The sequence below is a fragment of the Populus euphratica genome, unplaced genomic scaffold (assembly GCF_000495115.2).
Source record: "Populus euphratica unplaced genomic scaffold, PopEup_1.0 scaffold110.1, whole genome shotgun sequence".
NCBI classification, from domain to species: Eukaryota; Viridiplantae; Streptophyta; class Magnoliopsida; order Malpighiales; family Salicaceae; genus Populus; species Populus euphratica.
In genome coordinates this window covers 264,776-284,875 of record NW_011499904.1, presented here as the reverse complement: position 1 = coordinate 284,875, position 20,100 = coordinate 264,776, and the positions used below count along the sequence as shown (strand labels likewise).

The 20,100-nt window shown below is 32.9% G+C and overlaps 1 protein-coding gene across 1 annotated transcript; it reads right to left on the bottom strand.

Annotated features, from left to right (window-relative positions):
• Positions 1-722: 722 nt before the first annotated feature.
• Positions 723-19,169, bottom strand: LOC105133286 (uncharacterized). The gene is made up of 6 exons (XM_011037219.1): positions 19,160-19,169; positions 18,742-19,026; positions 18,491-18,579; positions 1,736-1,837; positions 1,538-1,649; positions 723-1,475 (listed from the first exon to the last, which is right to left on the bottom strand). Exons 1-6 carry the CDS (start codon positions 19,167-19,169, stop codon positions 1,078-1,080), a joined length of 996 nt encoding a protein of 331 aa, XP_011035521.1. The 3' UTR covers positions 723-1,077.
• Positions 19,170-20,100: the final 931 nt, after the last annotated feature.

Below are 20,100 nucleotides of genomic sequence, written 5' to 3'. Positions count from 1 at the left end.
GATTATTAATAAATTTAATTTTCTTGGCTTATTGGGTGAGTTTATAGGTTTTTTTCTTTCTTTTTTCCAGGCAAATAATGCCAAGTTGAAATCCTAAATTAAATATAAAAAAAAAAAAAACAAAATCTATAAAGGAATTAGAAACAAAATAAAAATAAAAATCAAATCGGCGAGCAGACACGCTTTCTCCTTGTTTTGGCTCCTTCAAGGAACACGCGAAGAAAAAACAATGCACAGATGCTAAAGAACAGAGAGAGGGAGAGAGAGAGAGAGAGAATTGCTTGAGCAGTATTACAATTGAAAGGAATCTCTTTTCCATTAAATTTCCTCAAGCCTGATACACCAAGAAAAGGATCACCTCTATGACCACTGCTTCAGGGGAAATTTCCATGAAAATTAAAACCACTAACCAAGAAAGTTCCTACCAAGACCATGGGGTCAACAGCTAACCATCCAATTCATCTGTCTTCCTCCCAATTCCCAGTATCAGTTACAGCCTGAAAGAGAAATTATCCTTTCATGTCCAATTAAGTAGCACGTTTAAGCAGAAAGAGAACTCATCATCCATGCTCACTGGGTGCCCCTGAATCTCACTCATCAATGGAGGTCCAATTAGCTATTACTGTAGCATTTAGTTTTTACTAAACTCATTTGCCATAGGATCGTTGCCGTAGTAATCTGAGCATGAACAAGAGAATCACATAATGGTCAAAAACCATCCAGAACTTTAAAATAACAAGAATTTCATATTGTTAACTTAACTTATCAGCAAATATTCCATCGATCAAGAATGTGCTAATCTAGCAGTAGTAATCTTAACTCAAGATCAAATGAAAATTTGTTGCTGACCTAAAATGGTGTCATGTGAATTTGTTATTGACATGTAAAATCAGGGCTTTGGAGGTACTTGTTTTACAAAATCAAACAATGCAGGCATTCCAGCTACTATATTGTCAATCTCAAGCCTATCAGCAGTGGCTTTACTGATTTGCAGTTCACGAGTCTATATAACAGCTTTACTTTCTTCTAATGTAGAAACCTCTAGTTCGATTTGTTTTATCTGTTCATATGTGGCCTTCAGTTGCTCTTCCATTGGGCAGCTTGATCTTGCAGCGAGGTAATTCGTGCTTTTATGTTAGAGCCTGATATAGCAGATTGGGAGACTGCTAAGTCCAAATTCTCGTATCCTTGCAGAGGCAGTGTTTCTGGTCGTGAACTAAAGGAGCAAGTAGCAATTGCCCCCTTGAGCCTATGTACTTTAGCCAAGAGCACCCCCATGCGGAGCTTCTTACATTCGTTACTGGCGGCATTGATTTCAGCATTTAAAAGGAAGCAGAACCTATCATTTTCAGTAGGAGAAAGCAATACTTGGGGTGACTGAGACAAAAAGCTCCTAAGTTCAGATGCAGCAGAAATAACTGCAAAACCAGAAGTAGTTGCGATAGAAGAAGTTGTGCTTGTAGCCAGATTCCCATCTGGAGCATGGAAAGCCGAAGAAACTTTAACAAACAACAAGGTTTGTGCTGGATGGAGTTCCCTTCTGCAGTAAGCTCCATCTTAGTGCATTCAACTTGAGGAATACCTCCAGTACCATCAATGGCCATATTATTGGATTGTTGGCCAGAACTTTGAGTTTCAGTTGGTTGCAGCTACAGAAAGATTGCTTCAACAACCAATATCGCAAGAAAAGAAAAACATGAACAAAGTTGAAAGAGAAAGATGATATCAACAATACCTCAATAATACAGCCAGATACGAGATGATGCTCCTGATCCTTGAGACGTCTTCCAGGTGTTTCTTTTGCAGTAAAATCATCTTGTACTGTTAATTCTTGTACCTGGTCATGAGCTAGACCAGAAACTGCTGCTTGACCGATGCCTGAAACAATAGGATATTGCTCCTCAGTCATAACAATAGCATTTGTAGCTTCATCAACAAGAAGATACAGAACACATAGTAAATTCATAAATAGTAAGACTAATAAAGACAAGACAAAGAATATTGACAAATTACAGATAACGTAGCATGCAAGCACTAGAAGTTTCTTCTTCCTCTCTTTCCTCTCCTACATTTGCTACTAGCTTTCTCCTCTTTGCTTGTGGAGGAGCACCAGCTCCAATGTTTGGTGAACCTTGTTTTTTGGGTTTGCTTTAGCACTAGACTCGATATTAGAAACTGACTGTTGTTTTTATCTTTCTTCCAATCTTTAAAGCAACCGTCTCAGTGTAGGCTTGTAGTTCCCTTCCTGCTTTTAGCACAGAGCTCTTTGTTGCAAACTGGGCATTTGGCATGTACCTCACATTTTCTTGAACCTTACTCGAAAACTTCCAAACTACAGATGTACTTTTTCTTGGTTTAGGAGTATACTTAGTCTGTTGAGTATCATTCTTTTTTCGTTTATTAATCCTCTTGCTCTGCTGCGTATCGTGCGTTTCTCCCACCTGCTTGTTGCCATCAACATCTAGTTCAACTGTAGCATTTTGTCCCCTGACTTCCTATCAAGAAATAATCAAGTGATAGTTCATGCAAGCTTCGTCGAATGTATACACCATCACTGAACAGGCAGTAGACATGTAGATAAGGCAGAGGACATCTTCCCATAAAGCAAAACATGCCGTAATTTGGTAGAATTATGACCGAGAACAAATGTGTTAGAAGCCATGTTAACTTATCTGCACATTTTCCCGACAGCAATAGTTAGCTACAGCCAGAGATCCGCACGTGTCACAATTTTGCACAAACTGATTTCTAAATTGTTCATTAGGCCCATTTGTTATCATTCTGTTTGAATATGGTGAAGGGCTCTCAAAAACAGCCAAAGGTGAGATGTTTGGCAACTCGGCTTCATGAGACCCAACAGAGGACAGGGTCTCAGGTTCAAATAATTAACATTCCGTCACTGTTGCCTAATGAACCAGAAACGAAATGGAGAACTGACAAATTACAAACTGATTTTTGAAGAACGAGAATTATTTTAGCACCAAAACAACGAAGATGCAGTGACGAAGCATACCTGTTCATGAGGCTCATCTGTTTCTACCCTGTTATTTTTGTAAATCGAAAATAAAAACTTACTTGTAAGAATTTGTTGAATCAATTATTTTAGTATCATTTTAATTACTAAAACTTAAAATTAAAGTGATATTTCATAGTACAAATATCTTTGTAAATCTTATCAAGTCAATGCAAAAAATTAAGATAGGAAAAGAGAAAGAGAGAACTATGTTCTTTTAATAATGAAAGCTTATAATTCTATATGGGTTATGTCTATTTATATATGATTAGAGAAGGTAGTTATTTTTCTTAGTAACTTCTTTAATAAATTGGATCAGGTTCATTCATCATGGGCAGACTCAGGGGCGGAGCAAGAAAAAAAAACTAAAGGGGTCAAATTAAAAATTAAGAGGAGTAAAGTTAAATTTTTAATTATTTTTATAATATTTACAAGGAAGGGAGCTGGGAAAAACATTTCCTGCAGGGGCCAGGGCCCCTGCCAGCCTCCCCCTGCCTCCGCCCCTGGGCGGACTAGACCTAATCCAATAACCAACATCTCTCACTTGTTCATGAAGAACTGAATCTTTTTAATACATTATACTTCAAACTTGCACAAGAATTTCATACTTGACGAACGGATCGTGTGACTTGAAGTACACAGTGAAAGAAGCTCCAATATATAAACCTAATACAGGCTATATAGCAGACATCAACCTCATAATTAATTATTCCTTAAAGTGTACTAATATACCCTAAGCATTTTTAGTTACACATGACTAAATATAATTCAATCCCTCAAGAATTTTCATACTCAATCCATTCTTACAATTACAAGTATTCTAAATCATATCAAATCTATTCAAGTGATATGATCCCGGTTGGTGAATGCAAGTAACAAGTATAAAACTAAAATTACTTTTTCTTTCGCTCACATATCAATCAAATTTGAATTAACTCGTTTTCCTAAGAGTATCCCTTTAAGTTGAATCATTCCATGACTATAGGATATACTCTTAAAGTAGCGATCATTAATGCATCACCTCATGATATAGTCAAAAGTCATAAAGGGTAAGATTTTAAGATCTTAGATATGATCTTCAAGACTCATATAATAAAGAAGCAGGGATCCATTCTTTTATTCCTGTAACGGTCGCTAACACATGTAGTATGAAATACATGTTATAATAGAGTTTACTCTTTTCTTTTCTTAAGACAAAGAATGTTTGTCATTGCTCTCCTTGTTAAAGGAAATACATTATACGAGTCTTAGTCTTATTACTAAAAACAAACTTCAAATAAAAAATTCTCATTTGTTTATTTTTTATTAGTGGCAAATGAATAATTTCATACTCGACTTTAATCATAATAGACACATGAATGGTGGGAATTCATTCATGTCGATTCTTTTATTTAAGAATCTCATCTTGGTCCCAGCCAAGATGACTTTTTAATAATCATTTTAAGTTAAAATTGTTCTCACTATGCCCAAATCGCTTATTAAGCATTAAAACTCAAATAGTCTCGTCTCTACTCACCTTACAAGTGCTAAAAGTGATTGCTTATGTGAATGAGCTAATCTAAGTCTATCGATCTATTATAATAAATTGTATTATACGATACTCATAATATATTCATGAAACAAATAATGAATAAAATGATATTCAAAAGATATTTATTCATTACTCAATCTCTCAATCACTGTAAGCTTTCGTATGATCTTTAAAACTAATTACATTCTATATAGGCTAAGGGATCTCATATGTCTAACAAATACATCCCTTGTTATTGGTTTTATGAATAGATTTACAACCATAGAATTTGTAGAAATGTGTTTTAGGATCATATCTTGTTCAATAATTGCTTCTTTAATATAGTGATATCTCATCTTGATGTGTTTGGTCTTTACATAGTATTTTGGATCTTTAGCTACAGCTATTGCAGCAGTGTTATCATAATAAATTGTCACTGGGTTTGATGCTGATTTGATAATTTTCAAATAATACAGAAAAGTTTTTAACCAAACAACATTTTATGTTGCTGTGGAACAAGCGACATACTCAGCCTCCATGGTAGATAAAGCTATACATGATTATTTCTTGCTCCTCTATAGTATTGCACTATCATTAAGCAAGAAAGCACATCCTGAAGTTGACTTGGATTGGTCAACATCTCCTCCATAATCAGCATTAGAGAAACCAATCAATCATAAATCTTTCTTTTCTTTGTAATATAGTATGTAATTTGAAGTTCCTTTCAGATATTGTAAAATCCTTTTGACTATCATCCAGTGTTTCTAACCAGGGTTTGATTGATATCGGCTAACCAATCCAACGGCATAACATATATCGGGACGTGTGCACATCATTGCATACATCTAACTACCTACAGCACTAGCATAAGGTACTCTAAACATTTTCTCCTTTTCTTCTAGAGTTTTGGGACACATATCACAGCTTAAGCTCAAACTTTTATCAACAGGAGTGTCCATTGGTTTGTTATCTTGCATGTGATAGCGCTCTAACATCTTTTTGATATAAGTCTCTTGAGTTAAATCCAAAAGCCTTTTAGCGCGATCTCTTATGATTTTCACACCAAGTACATAGTTGGCCTCACCCATGTCTTTCATTTCAAAGTTTGATGATAACCACTTTTTAGTAGTATCAATCATTTCTTTACTATTTCCAGCTATTAAGATGTCGTCAACATATAAGGATAATATTATAAAACTATTGTTAAAACATTTTAAATACACACAATGATCTTCTTCTATCATTGTAAAACCATCCTTAAGGATAGCTTGATGAAACTTAACGTTCTATTGTCTAGAGGCTTGCTTAAGACTATATATGGATCTTTTAAGTTTATAAACTTTGTGCTCTTAACCTTTAGTCTCGAATCCGAAAGGCTGATCCATATGGATCTCCTCATTTAGTTCTCCATTGAGAAACACAGTTCTAACATTTATTTGATATAACTCAAGGTCTATATGTGCAACTATAGCTAAAATGAGGTAAACTGAAGTAATCCTCACAACTGGTAAGAATGTATCTTCATAATCAATTCCTTATTCTTGTGTATAACCTTTTGCTACTAGTCGAGCTTTATAACATTCTATTGACCTGTCCGTCTTACGTTTCATTTTAAGAACCCATTTATTTCCAATGGATCTTCATTTTGATGGTAAATCAACCAAGTCCCAAACTTGATTAATTTTCATTGACTCCATTTCTTCTTTCATAACTTTAATCCATTCACTTGCTTTAGGACCAGATAGACCATGACTGAATGTTTTAGGTTATTCATCATCTTGTGGAGCATTCATGAAAGCTTCCCCCTCAATCTTAAATCGACGATGAGGAATTGGTTCATGAATGCTTCTTCGAGGTTAAGATTGCTCATGATCTTGCTTAATGAGAGTAGGAATAGATAAAATATCACTTCCACTATTTTTAGGAGGATTAAAAGTTTTATCTAAGTCCTCTACTGAATGGCTTGTTGCGCCATAATCTAGATTTTCCAATTCATATAATTGAAAATCTTTTTCAGCCTCTCCTATCTTTGGAAAAACCTTTTCTAAGAATACAACATCACGCGATTCAATCTTCATCACTCTTCCATTAGCTTTTTCATTAATAAATACAAATCCTTTGGAATATTAAGAATATCGTATAAAGATACACTTCTTCCCTCTAAGACCAAGTTTCCCATATTCATGATAAGTATTGTGAATATAAGCTTCACACCCTCATGGATGGAAATAACCTAGATTAGGTTTGACACCATTCCATAGTTCATATGGGGTGGATGAGACAGACTTAGAGGGCACACGATTAAGTATGTATGCAGCAGTTAACAATGCATCTCCCCAAAAGGAAATTGGTAAGTTAGTTTGCGCCATCATCGACCTAAACATATCAAATAGGGTTTTATTCCTCCTTTCTATTACACCATTTTATTATGGAGTATAAGGAATAGTTAGCTGTCTAGTTATACCCTTTCATCACAAAAGCTTTTAAATTGTTCAGACAGATATTCACGTCCTCGATCAGTTCTTAAAGCTTTGATCTTAGCACTTAGTCTATTCTCTACCAAATTGGTGTATGGAATGAAGCAATCCAATGCTTAAAACTTATATGAGATCAAATAAACATGACCAAACCGTGTGAAATCATCTATAAATATGATGAAATAATTTCCTCCATATCTTGCTCTCACATTCATTAGACCATAAATGTCTGAATGAATAAGTTGTAATGGACTACTAACTCTTTTAGCTTTGCCAAATGGTAATCTAGTTGCTTTTTCAGAAAAGCAATGCTCACAAACAGGTAATTCCTCTTTGGAAAGTGATCATAAAAGACCAGCCCTTGCTAATCTATGTAATCGATCTTGCCCAATGTGTCATAATCTAGCATGCCAAGTTATGATATTACTATCATTAATAGTACTGGAATTTTGAACAACATAAATTGAAGCATCATAATTAATAGATATATCAACGGTGTCTAACACCATAAAACCATTTAATACAAAACCAGAACCATAAAAAATATTATCCAGATGTATTTTTACACAACAACTAATAAACGTAATTTTAAAGCCCAATTGGAGTAAAATAAGAACATATACAAGATTCCATCAAACTTCTAGAGTGTAGAGCACATCATAAAGATAAAGTGTGCGAGTACCCCGCAAATCCAGTTTGTAGGTACCGATCCCAAGCACAATTGCGGAAGCATTATTTCCCATGTATATGTATCTACTTCCCTTTGGAATTCAACGGAATACCACAAAAGTTGTTCAATCCCTTGCTATGTGGTCAGTTGCTCCTGAGTTTATGGTTCAAAAGGGAACAAATTCAGCAAGCATTAAACAACTGCTAATGTACAAGTTAGAAGGATGATTGTGGTTAAACATTACCTTTGGCTCAGTGTAATTACGAGCAAAGTAAATCCTTAAGAAGTGTTAAATAAATCAATGGCAATGCTTAGAAGACTAGGTTTACCACAATTGAAACAATTCATATTCTTGTCTTTCTTACCGCCACGTTTTCCACACCTGCGTTTATGTCCATTACTACTTGCTTCTATTTCTCTCTTGTCATATTTGGAACTTTTAGCCTTACCCTTTTTATATTTAGAGTTATATGCTCCACGCATCTTTATCTCAGATATAAAAACCTCGTTCATAGGCTTTTCAGCGTGTAGTCAATCTTCTTCAAGCTCGACATGACGAGCAACATCGTCAAATATCTTAATATTGTCATTGTAGGTAAGGTTAACACACATGTGTTCCCAATTACTTGGTAAAGAGCGGATAACTGCTTGGACTTGTTGTTCATCAATCATCTCATGCCCAACACCTCTTAATTCACTAATCATGTTAGACATAACTATAAGATGTTGTCTCATCGTTTGATTTTGACGCTTCTTATAACCATCAAATTTAAGGGTTAACTGACGAAGTCTAGTAGTGGAGGTTCCTCCATATTAAATCTTTACTGTGTCCCAAACAGATTGAGCTGAACGATGCCTTTCAAAACGCAGCATTATATCATTTCTCATGCTGCCCAGCATCAAAATGTGAGCTACATGATCCTTGCGTTTATAAGTTTAATATGCTTCCATATGAAGCCTGTGTTGAGCAGTGTTTCCTTGCTCAGGTTCAGCCATCGATTGTGTGATTGTTTCCAACATTTCTTGCTCTCCCAGGAGATACTCAATTTTACGATGTAAACATCATAATTCTTTTCACTTAGTTTGTCTTTATGGTTCAAATCAGCAATAATACTCTTAGATGTAGCCATATTAAGCTTTATTGATAAGAATTACAAATATTAGTATTTAATGCAATTTAATTGATATATTTTGTCACTCCATTTCAAATTAAACAAATAATAATCTAACACGTACAATAAAAATGTAAAGAATGTTAAACATTTAATCAATTTCTATTTGTATTGTCTAATTATTATTGAAAATTTAAACGAGTACAAAATTATAGTTATTAGTTTCAACTAATAACTTCCACTAATCAGGTTACATATATTATCATATATATGCATATAATGTAATTAAACTTAAATTACATAAATATTCAGTTCACAATTAAACAACCAATCATCTTTTAAAAAAAAATACAATATTAAGAATAATAAATTTTAGAATTATTTTATATTTTAGGCACATAAGTGGGGTCTCCAATTACATCATCTACTTCATTAAACTCATCTCCTCCAAGTTCATTCTGCTCAAACCATGGAATAAATTTAGCAGCAGCATCCAAACGACTTGCGCTTTTTCTAGTGCGTTGTATACCTTTTTTACTGATATTCTCTCTCAAGCAGCATTTCATCTGCAAGATTGTTGAAATCTAAGAATTTCAGCCTATATTCCAACGATAGTCGCACCGATATCTATTCCTCAGGTAGAGAATTGAGAATGATTAACATTTGATGTTCCATGTAGAATTCATAAACATCACTTATAGTCAATCTACTCATACAATGATACATATAATCAATATGCTCTTGAATTTTGTGAATAGAATTAAAGGTATAACCCAACAAATAATACCAATATTGATTAATTTGTTGTTGCCTATCCACTATAACAAAATATTTCAAAAGCACATAAATATTATACTTAATATTTAATTAAAGCATATATCATCATATATGTTAAAAAATTTAAAAATTAAATAATTTATTTTAACAGTAAATAAATTGCTCCATGATTTGACAATTTATATTAACAAAATAAAATAATATTAATTGTCTTAATATTATTCTTAATATTAATAATTATTAATATATACTAATTTTCCACACATCTTTGGAAAGATGGAAAGATGTGTGCATATATATTAACTGCCACACGACAGTTAATATTTAATATACACACACATCTTTTGAAAGATGTGTGTGTATGTATAAGACATCTTTTGAAAGATGTGTTGATTTGTTTTTTTAATAATTATTAAATAATAGTTAATTAATTACTGTAATTGTAATTAATTAAAAATAAAAATAAAAATAAAAATGATAGTTTTTAATTTTTATTTTCATTTCCATCATCAATTCACACATGAATTGATAATAAAATTAATTATAGAAAAGACAAATTCATAACTAAATTACTTCATAAAATTTTATAAATTCAAAATTCTTAATGAAAGTAATTTTTTTAACACAAAATTTACATCTATCATTCGTATAATAATAGATATACTGTATAAAAGTAGTGTTAAAAAAAAATAACTCTGATACCAATGCAAATCAAAAAGAAAAACTTACTTGTAAGAATTTGCTTTCTTATTCGTGAATCAATTACTTTAATGCCACTTTAATTACTAGAACTAAAATGATATTCCATAGTATAAACGTCTTTGTAAATCTTGTCAAGTCAATGTAGAGAATTAAGATGAAAGAAGAGAAAAAAAATCATGTTCTTTCAATAATAAAAACTTATAATTTTATATGGATTGTCTTTTTATATATGATTAGAAAAAATAATTATTTTTTTTAATAACTTTTTTAATAAATTAGATTAGACTCATTCATTATGGACAGATGGACAAATTAGATCTAACCCAATAACCCATGCATCCTGTCTTTTGAATTTAAACCAACATTTGAAAAAGATGAAAAAGAGCCCTTAGAAAAAGCCAGTGATGGAATGTGTGATGCTTCAACTTCCTCAGACAGGTTGGGCTTTGGATCCGCCTGAATTACAACAAAGTAATCACACCAATATAAGATTTTAGAATGAAGATGAATTCACCGGCAGATTGAACCTGGACCACATGCTAAAGCACAGGCAGCATACAAACACAAATGTCACTGAAGTTCTTCTAGCAGGCTAAATTTTAGTACAAGAGTGCTTTCATAAGAAAGAGCATGACACAAATAAAGAGGCACACCTGTATCTGCAACTCCACGGTCCCTGAATTCTCGCACTTCGTACGCAAACTTGATAAGATGTCATTGATCAAATTATTCTGTTCCACAGTATCTTTCAAGTTTTGAAAAACCTTCTGCCACATACTCAATTTCACCAGCAGACTTACACTTTAGCTGACTGCCATAGCAGCTCGAAGCCCCAGTTAAGAAACTCACACACAGAATTCAATATGTTTTGCAAGCAACATTTTGTCCTTTCTTGAGAGGATTTCTCATGCATGCTATGACATAATCTTACATCGACGAATCATTCGTATACCAAGCAGATTCCCTAATGTTTAAATCATCAAAATCGGATTGAGGCTTTTCAAGGCTCAGTCGCTAGCCTTGATTTTCTTACACTGTCAATGAGTTTCAACATCAGCGAGTTATAATTTTTTTTGTCGTACGGTTTCGATCGGTTCAACCTTATAGTTTATAGGTTTACATTATTTGTTTACAAAAAAAAGACTCACAAATCTGCGTATAGCACCTTAAATTCATACCATTACCGGAATGCAGACAACTTATTTTAATGAGTTCAAGGTGAGAGATATTTTGCATGTGGTGAATTAATTAATATATCAGTTTTAATTATCATTCTTTCATAAATATTGGATGCAATTAAATATTTAGAGATAGATTGAATATAATTTATCTCTTTTCCTAGGACTTCAGGGCCCTAATAATTCTTTAATAAGTAAATTCATAATTGACAATCGGATGGAAAAGTCTTAAAAGAAAGTCTCCATAGAAACTGGCTGAAAGAAACCATTATAGATTATTTAGATACAAGTGTTAGCATCTTTCAAATTATCCGGAAAAAGATTTAGTTTTAGTTGACTTATAATAAGTTCGTTGGCTTAGTCTGATGATTCCAATACCTTCTTATATAAAATACCTACATGATTCCCAGTCACCCGTCCCGTCCGTCCCGACCCACTACAACCCGCGTTTCCAAACCCCGCCCCCCTTCCAGATCACCGTACACATCTCTATAAATTGAATACCTACATGATTCTGCCGAACATATTTCCTAGTACACAGTCATGGGCACAGCACAAAGTATCTATGCATCAGCAGCAATATATCTGTCCCGGCTGGTATGTGGTAGAGATGCACCGCCATTTTCTTCTTCGGTGGTCACTTTGAATTGGCAGCTAGCAGAAACACAACTCTCTCTTACCGTCAACCAAGAAGCCTCACAACCATCAAATTTACAGCCTTCTTCTCCGGCTACGGATCCGGAGTCGCAGTTATCAGAAACACCACCACAAGTACTCTCTCCTGCTGTCAACCAAGAAGGTACACAGCAACCGCAAGAGCAAGAGCTTTCCATTGCAATCAACGAGCAACCAACCAATACAAAGAGTGTTGTTAATAAAAGGGTGCCATGGGAAAAGATACTCGTGGCTCTCTGTTTCGCTGCATCTCTGGAAATTGTTCTTGCATATGAAAAAAAAATAATCAACATTCAAAACTCAATCTTAAGTTCTGCTTGCGCTTTGTCTGTATCACACTTACCTTTGTTTCTCTCATTGTTTCACAGCTTATTAGCAAAACGTTCCCTGTTGCATCCAGAATGTTAGGGAAAGTTGCCATCGGCCTTGATGTCACTGCGTTCTTCATCATCATTGCATCTCCATTGATGACCATGAGCCAGCTCAACCATGCTACCTGGCAAGGATACGTACCTACTCCAGATCCCTACTCCGTACAGTGATTAGTATTGCTTCCAATGTCGTCTTATATATGCAAAAGAAAGAGTAATGATTGTGGTGTTTTAGGCGATGCCATTGGAGATATAATATATATTTTATATTTTATTAATTTTATTGTTGAATTGTAATTTCTAGTAAATATATATAAATTTACATTTATATAATTAATTGATAATGAATTAAAATAATTATTAAAATAAATTAAATAAACTTGAGCTAAATCATTAATAAAAAGACAGCAATATCCCTAAAAAATAAAAATTAAAAGAATAAAGATAAAAATTGAAATAAAAATAAATTAAAGAATAACTAATTTTTTTAATTGAAAGATGAAATTAAAAATAAATTAAGTTTTATCAAAAAAAATTAAAATTAAAAATTAAAAGAATAATAATTGAAATTAAAATAACTTTAAAATTTTAAATGATCGACACAAATTTAAAAAAAAAAAAAGGAAAAGGAGAGGAAAAAAAAAATAATGCTAACAACAAAACCACACGCTGCCACCAACCACTCATGTTGCGCTTAAATTCCAACAACCTGGCAGATGAATATTTTTATGTAAAGAGTGTATTACCTCCAATCATGCACCTTTTCAAAATACTTAGGTGAGAATGACATAATTATCTAGGTGGCAGTTAAGGTTAAGTAGCAAAAATTTGCCACTAAAAAATTTGTTTTTTTATGATGTCAGATTCATGTTATTAATTGCTCTGATCTCATGTTCATGTTTTTAATTTGTTAATATAATTATCACTAAAAAATTATTTAATTATTAATTTTAAAATTTGTAGAATTCGATAATAGTCCAATACTTATATTAATTTAAAAATAATATTTTTATGTAAAGAGTGTATTACCTCCACTCATGCACCATTTCAAAAAACTGGGCGAGAATGGCATAAACGTCACTATATTGATAGAGTGTAAAGTGAAGGAGCATCTACTGTCTGGAAAGGTTTCCATTAATAAAGAATTGCGGCGGAAAAAAAACAGTATGTTAGCTTAGTCAGATGGGCGAGAATGGCAGAAACATCACTGCATTGATCCAGTGTACAGTACTCTGAATCTAAATGAACAGTGTAAAGTGAAGGAACATCCACTGCCCGGAAAGGTTTCCATTAATAAAGATTTACGAAGGGGAAAAAAAAAGAGTAGTCAGATGTTTCATTGTGTTAGCTTAGTCAGATGCATGTTTCTTGTCTCTTGTATATGTTCCCGGTTATAGGAACTCCTTGGAAAGCCCCTTGTTGGACCCCCACGATTCCAATCCATACTGTCAACTACATTCCAAATCCAAATACCCATACTTACAATCCAAATATTGGCTCTCTATAAAAATACCTACATTCTCGTTTGCTTGCTCTTGCTCCTGCAACATATTTTGTTGAAACACATCTCTATAAAAATACCTGCATGATCTGCATTGCCTTGCTCTTGCTTCTCCTCTCCTATTTGAAACATGTTTTGTTAAAACACAGCTAGTACGTACACAGTCATGGGCATAGCACTAAGTACTTATGTTTCAGCAGCAACATATCTGTCCCGGCTGGTATGTGGTATAAGAGATGCACCACTAATTTCTTCTTCGGTGGTTACTTTGGATTCGCAGCTAGCAGAAATACAACCGCCAGTACGCTCTCTTACTGTCAACCAAGAAACATCACAACCATCATATTTACAGCCTTCTTCTCCGGCTACGGATCCGGAGTCGCAGGGCAACCAAGAAAGTACACAGCCACAAGTACTCTCTCCTGCCGTCGACCAAGAAGGTACACAGCAACAGCAACCGCAACAGCAAGAGCTTTCCATTGCAATCAACGAGCAACCAACCAATACAGAGAGTGGTGTTAATAAGAGGGTGCCATGGGAAAAGATACTCGTGGCTTTCTGTTTCGCTGCATCTCTGGAAATTGATCTTGCATATGAAAAAATTAATCAACATTCAAAACCCAATCTTAAGTTCTGCTTGCGCTTTGTCTGTATCACACTTACCTTTGTTTCTCTCATTGTTTCACAGCTTATTAGCAAAACGTTCCCTGTTGCATCCAGAATGTTAGGGAAAGTTGCCATCGGCCTTGGTGTCACTGCGTTTTTCATCATCATCGCATCTCCGTTGATGACCATGAGCCAGCTCAACTATGCTACCTAGCAAGGATACGTACCGACTCCAGATCCCTACTCCCTACAGTGATCTGTATGTTAGTACTGATTGCAAAGTCGTCTCATTTATGCAGAAGAAAGAGTACTGATGATGGTGTTTTAGGCAATGGCCACTGGGGATATATATAATGGTGTATACCTTGTTATGTACATCACCTGATGAACTTGGTTATGAATAAGAATTTGTACGATGATATTGTTAAAAATTCGTAGTGATTTTATCCTTCGTTAAACTTCCTTTTTTTGTTGGTCAAAATCCCTTAAACTAGTGTTTAACTTGCTGATAATCGATGAATTATCTACAAAGAGCACAATTGCTTATTATAACATGTCTTTATTATGGCATACGCACGGGAGGAATTAATACATCTGAATTTGTACTTCTTTCTCTCAAATAAAAGTAAGATTTATGAATAATTTCCATGATATATACGAGATCCCATGTTCATGTAAAAGAAAGAGTAAAAATTCGAGTATATCTACTTTTTTTTTTTAATTAATAGTGCTAGGTATTTGAGTGAATTAATTAATGAGGGGTATACAGTGCACATAATCTAATCCTCTCATTTGCATATTTCCTTGGAACTAACCGGGTAATGTGATGAAGAGATCAAAGAATCATACATGCCCATTTCCGTAGTACCATTAAGCAAGTAAAAAATGCCATTGTGGACATCAAATTTGTTAATGGAGGTAAAGGATACTGATATGTTATACTTGAATTACGAGTTTTGTACAATGCAAAAATTAATTCCTTTCTTCATCTGATTAAGTTAAGTGGATTTTTGCATCCTCTAATCCGGAATCAATACTATATTATTTATAGCAATGTTTTCATATATATTCAATCTTTAGTGGTACTTTGCTAGTTAAGGAGTCAATGACTCAAATATAATCTAATGAACAAACACTATTAGAAAATTAGTAAATAAAATAAAATATGGAGGGATGAAAATTAGCAAATGCAAACACAAAAGATATCCAACTACCTTTTGTTTTGAAGCATGGAGGGATGAAAGCAAAGGCAAAAGAGGGATGAAATCAAAGCAAAACAAAAGAGGGATGAAGCAAAGCACAAGATTTTGTTTTGCTTTCATCCCTCTATGCGTTCACAAGATTTTGTTTTGCTAGGCAGGGTATAGAGCATAGGACAGACAGGGCTCATGTGATTTCCTTCCTATGGTTGTTGCGAAATACAAATAATAATAACGTGGTGCTTAATTCTCTTCTCAAGGTGTCCTCGTTGCCTATCATCACATTGCATGCAAGTACTCATGCTTTGTTGCCTATCCAGACTAGCGTTAGCGTTTTGGCCAATCATCACATTACATGTAAGTACCGACTAGCAAAATCACTGTAAACACTGAACAGCACTAATGCTTCTTTCTTTCCTTTGGCCTTTACCCGTCTACTTTCATCTTGAGAGTGTGCACCAGCTGGATAAAGAACAGTTCAAACCTCTTTCATTTTAGTTTATTTAGAGTGTATTTGGTGTTGTGGTAGATATTATAGTTGTGGTTTGAAAAAAATTATGTACAAATAAATTTAATTCACTATAAACTATTTTTTTTAAAATATTAATAAAATTAACACTTAAAAAATATTAAAAATATTAAAAAATATTTAAAAAATTAACACTTAAAAAAATATTAATAAAATTAAAAAATATTAATAAAAAAATCTTAATAAAATTAACACTTAAAAAAACATTAATAAAATTAAAACTAAAAAAAAAACTGTATGAACAGTGTAAGTGAATTGCACTGTTCACGTGAAGAGTGCAACTCAATGTGAACAGTGCAGTTCAGTGCACTGTTTATGTTAATTACACTGTTCACTGAACAGTGCAATTAACGTATACAGCGAATAAAAAGCAGCATTTATCTGTTTTTTATTAACTATGTTTTAATCGTAAAAATTGTGTAGGAACATGTACAGTAAATCATTTCTTTTTTTTTACCAAACAGCTGCAAACTGCGTTTTAATTAAAACACAGCCGCAACCGCGTAAACAAACACCCTCTTACTATTATATTGACTTACGGTCTACAGCCGATAATATATATATATATATATATATATAATGGAATAAATTAAAAATTATATATATTAATAAATTAATAAAAAAACATTAATAACACTTAAAACCAAAATTTAAAAAACCAAGAGATAAATGTAGATCAAAATATTGAATCATGAACAATAAAACATTAAATTGATTGAATAAGAAAAAAGAAATAACATGTAAAGCTACACATATTAAGAATATCTTTCAAAAATAAATATTTTTTAATTTCAAAAACATAGTTATATAAAAATAAATATTTTTTAATTTCAAAAATATAGTTTATTTATATAGAAGATAAAAACAAAATCATATATGAACTAGAAAAACCACACTAAAAAGTAAACACATAACAAAAAAAATCAATATTTTTTAAAAGAGACTTCTGAACGAAATAAAAGAAAGGAGGATTTGTCTACTTTTGTATGGTTTTTTAGTTTTTTAACCAGACACACGTCATTTTATTTCTTTTCAATTGTATTTTCTAAAGTTATATTTTCATAGCAACCATAGTTTTCAAACCTAGCTTAGTTTTTATTATTTTATATAAAATAATTAAGAAATAATTCATGTAGATATAGGTTATACATGTTATAAACAATTAAGTTTAAATATTTATTTCAAAAGGTTTTTTATCCCATATTAGAAAGATATTATTTTATTCTTCTGAGTTGAAGTATTTAAACCAAAACGGTTTATGATCCCATATTAAAAAAAAAACATAACTTTTTTTTTTGTGAATATAGAATATATATATACTAATGGGTTTCAAATCTCACATTACAAAAATAAAACATTATTATAGTATTTATATAGTGAATTTTGAAATGAGTTAGCAACCAACTAGAATATATTTTTTTATAAAAAAAAAGTCTCTATCGGGTTTATGCAGGATCATCCGAGTTTTGGTTGACCCAGTAGGGCGACTAGTTTACTCTGAGCCAATTGCAAATCAAATTTTGAATGAAATAAAGTTGGTCAAGTCTTTGGGTCACCTGTAAAAATTTCAAAAAAATATTTGATATTTTAATATTTTATATGAAAAAATTAAGAAATAGTTCATCTATATAGGTAAGAAATTAAGTTTAAAATATTATTTCAAAAGATTTTTTATCTCACATTAGAAAGATATTATTTTATTTTTTTAAGTTGAAATATTTAAATTACATAAGTTTATTATTTTATAATGAAAAAATATAACTTTTTTCTTGTGAATACGGAGTATATATACTAAATAACTTTAAATTCTATATGAAAAAAAAAATCTTTTAATATTTATAAAATGAAATTTGAAATGAGTTTATAACAAAATGAGAAATATAGCCAGTAAAAAAAAGAAATGTCTCTGGATAATAGAAAAATCATATTTAAAAAAAAAAAGAGTTTCTACTAGATGAAAGAGTCACCCAAATTTAAAATTGATCTAATAGATCCATCGATTTTATTTTTAGCCAATACTCCAGTTTTGAATGAAACAAACTTGTCCAATGTTGTTTGGTCTTGCAGTGATTTAGGGCTCCATGTTATTGGATCATGGTGAAAGAGGGGTCAACGTTGTTGGGTGCTGCTGGTATTTGGCCCTGTTGTCTTGTGCTGTTAATTCTTGTACTTGGTCATGAGCTAGACCAGAAACTGCTGCTTGACCGATGCCTGAAACAATAGGATATTGCTCCTCAGTCATAACAATAGCATTTGTAGCTTCATCAACAAGAAGATACAGAACACATAGTAAATTCATAAATAGTAAGACTAATAAAGACAAGACAAAGAATATTGACAAATTACAGATAACGTAGGGCATAGTAAGACTAATAAAGACAAGATAAAGAATATTGACAAATTACAGATAACGTAACATACAAGCACTAGAAGTTTCTTCTTCCTCTCTTTCCTCTCCTACATTTGCTACTAGCTTTCTCCTCTTTGCTTGTGGAGGAGCACCAGCTCCAATGATTGGTGAAGCCTTGTTTTTTGGGTTTGCTTTAGCACTAGACTCGACATTAGAAACTGACTGTTGTTTTTCATCTTTCTTCGAATCTTTAAAACAACCGTGTCTGTGTAGGCTTGTAGTTCCATTCCTGCTTTTAGCACAGAGCTCTTTGTTGCAAACTGGGCATTTGGCATGTACCTCACATTTTCTTGAACCTTACTCGAAAACTTCCGAACTACAGATGTAGTTTTTCTTGGTTTAGGAGTGTACTTAGTCTGTTGAGTATCATTCTTTTTTCGTTTATTAATCCTCTTGCTCTGCTGCGTATCGTGCGTTTCTCCCACCTGCTTGTTGCCATCAACATCTAGTTCAACTGTAGCATTTTGTCCCCTGACTTCCTATCAAGAAATAATCAAGTGATAGTTCATGCAAGCTTCGTCGAATGTATACACCATCACTGAACAGGCAGTAGACATGTAGATAAGGCAGAGGACATCTTCCCATAAAGCAAAACATGCCGTAATTTGGTAGAATTATGACCGAGAACAAATGTGTTAGAAGCCATGTTAACTTATCTGCACATTTTCCCGACAGCAATAGTTAGCTACAGCCAGAGATCCGCACGTGTCACAATTTTGCACAAACTGATTTCTAAATTGTTCATTAGGCCCATTTGTTATCATTCTGTTTGAATATGGTGAAGGGCTCTCAAAAACAGCCAAAGGTGAGATGTTTGGCAACTCGGCTTCATGAGACCCAACAAAGGACAGGGTCTCAGGTTCAAATAATTAACATTCCGTCACTGTTGCCTAATGAACCAGAAACGAAATGGAGAACTGACAAATTACAAACTGATTTTTGAAGAACGAGAATTATTTTAGCACCAAAACAACGAAGATGCAGTGACGAAGCATACCTGTTCATGAGGCTCATCTGTTTCTACCCTGTTATTTTTGTAAATCGAAAATAAAAACTTACTTGTAAGAATTTGTTGAATCAATTATTTTAGTATCATTTTAATTACTAAAACTTAAAATTAAAGTGATATTTCATAGTACAAATATCTTTGTAAATCTTATCAAGTCAATGCAAAAAATTAAGATAGGAAAAGAGAAAGAGAGAACTATGTTCTTTTAATAATGAAAGCTTATAATTCTATATGGGTTATGTCTATTTATATATGATTAGAGAAGGTAGTTATTTTTCTTAGTAACTTCTTTAATAAATTGGATCAGGTTCATTCATCATGGGCAGACTCAGGGGCGGAGCAAGAAAAAAAAACTAAAGGG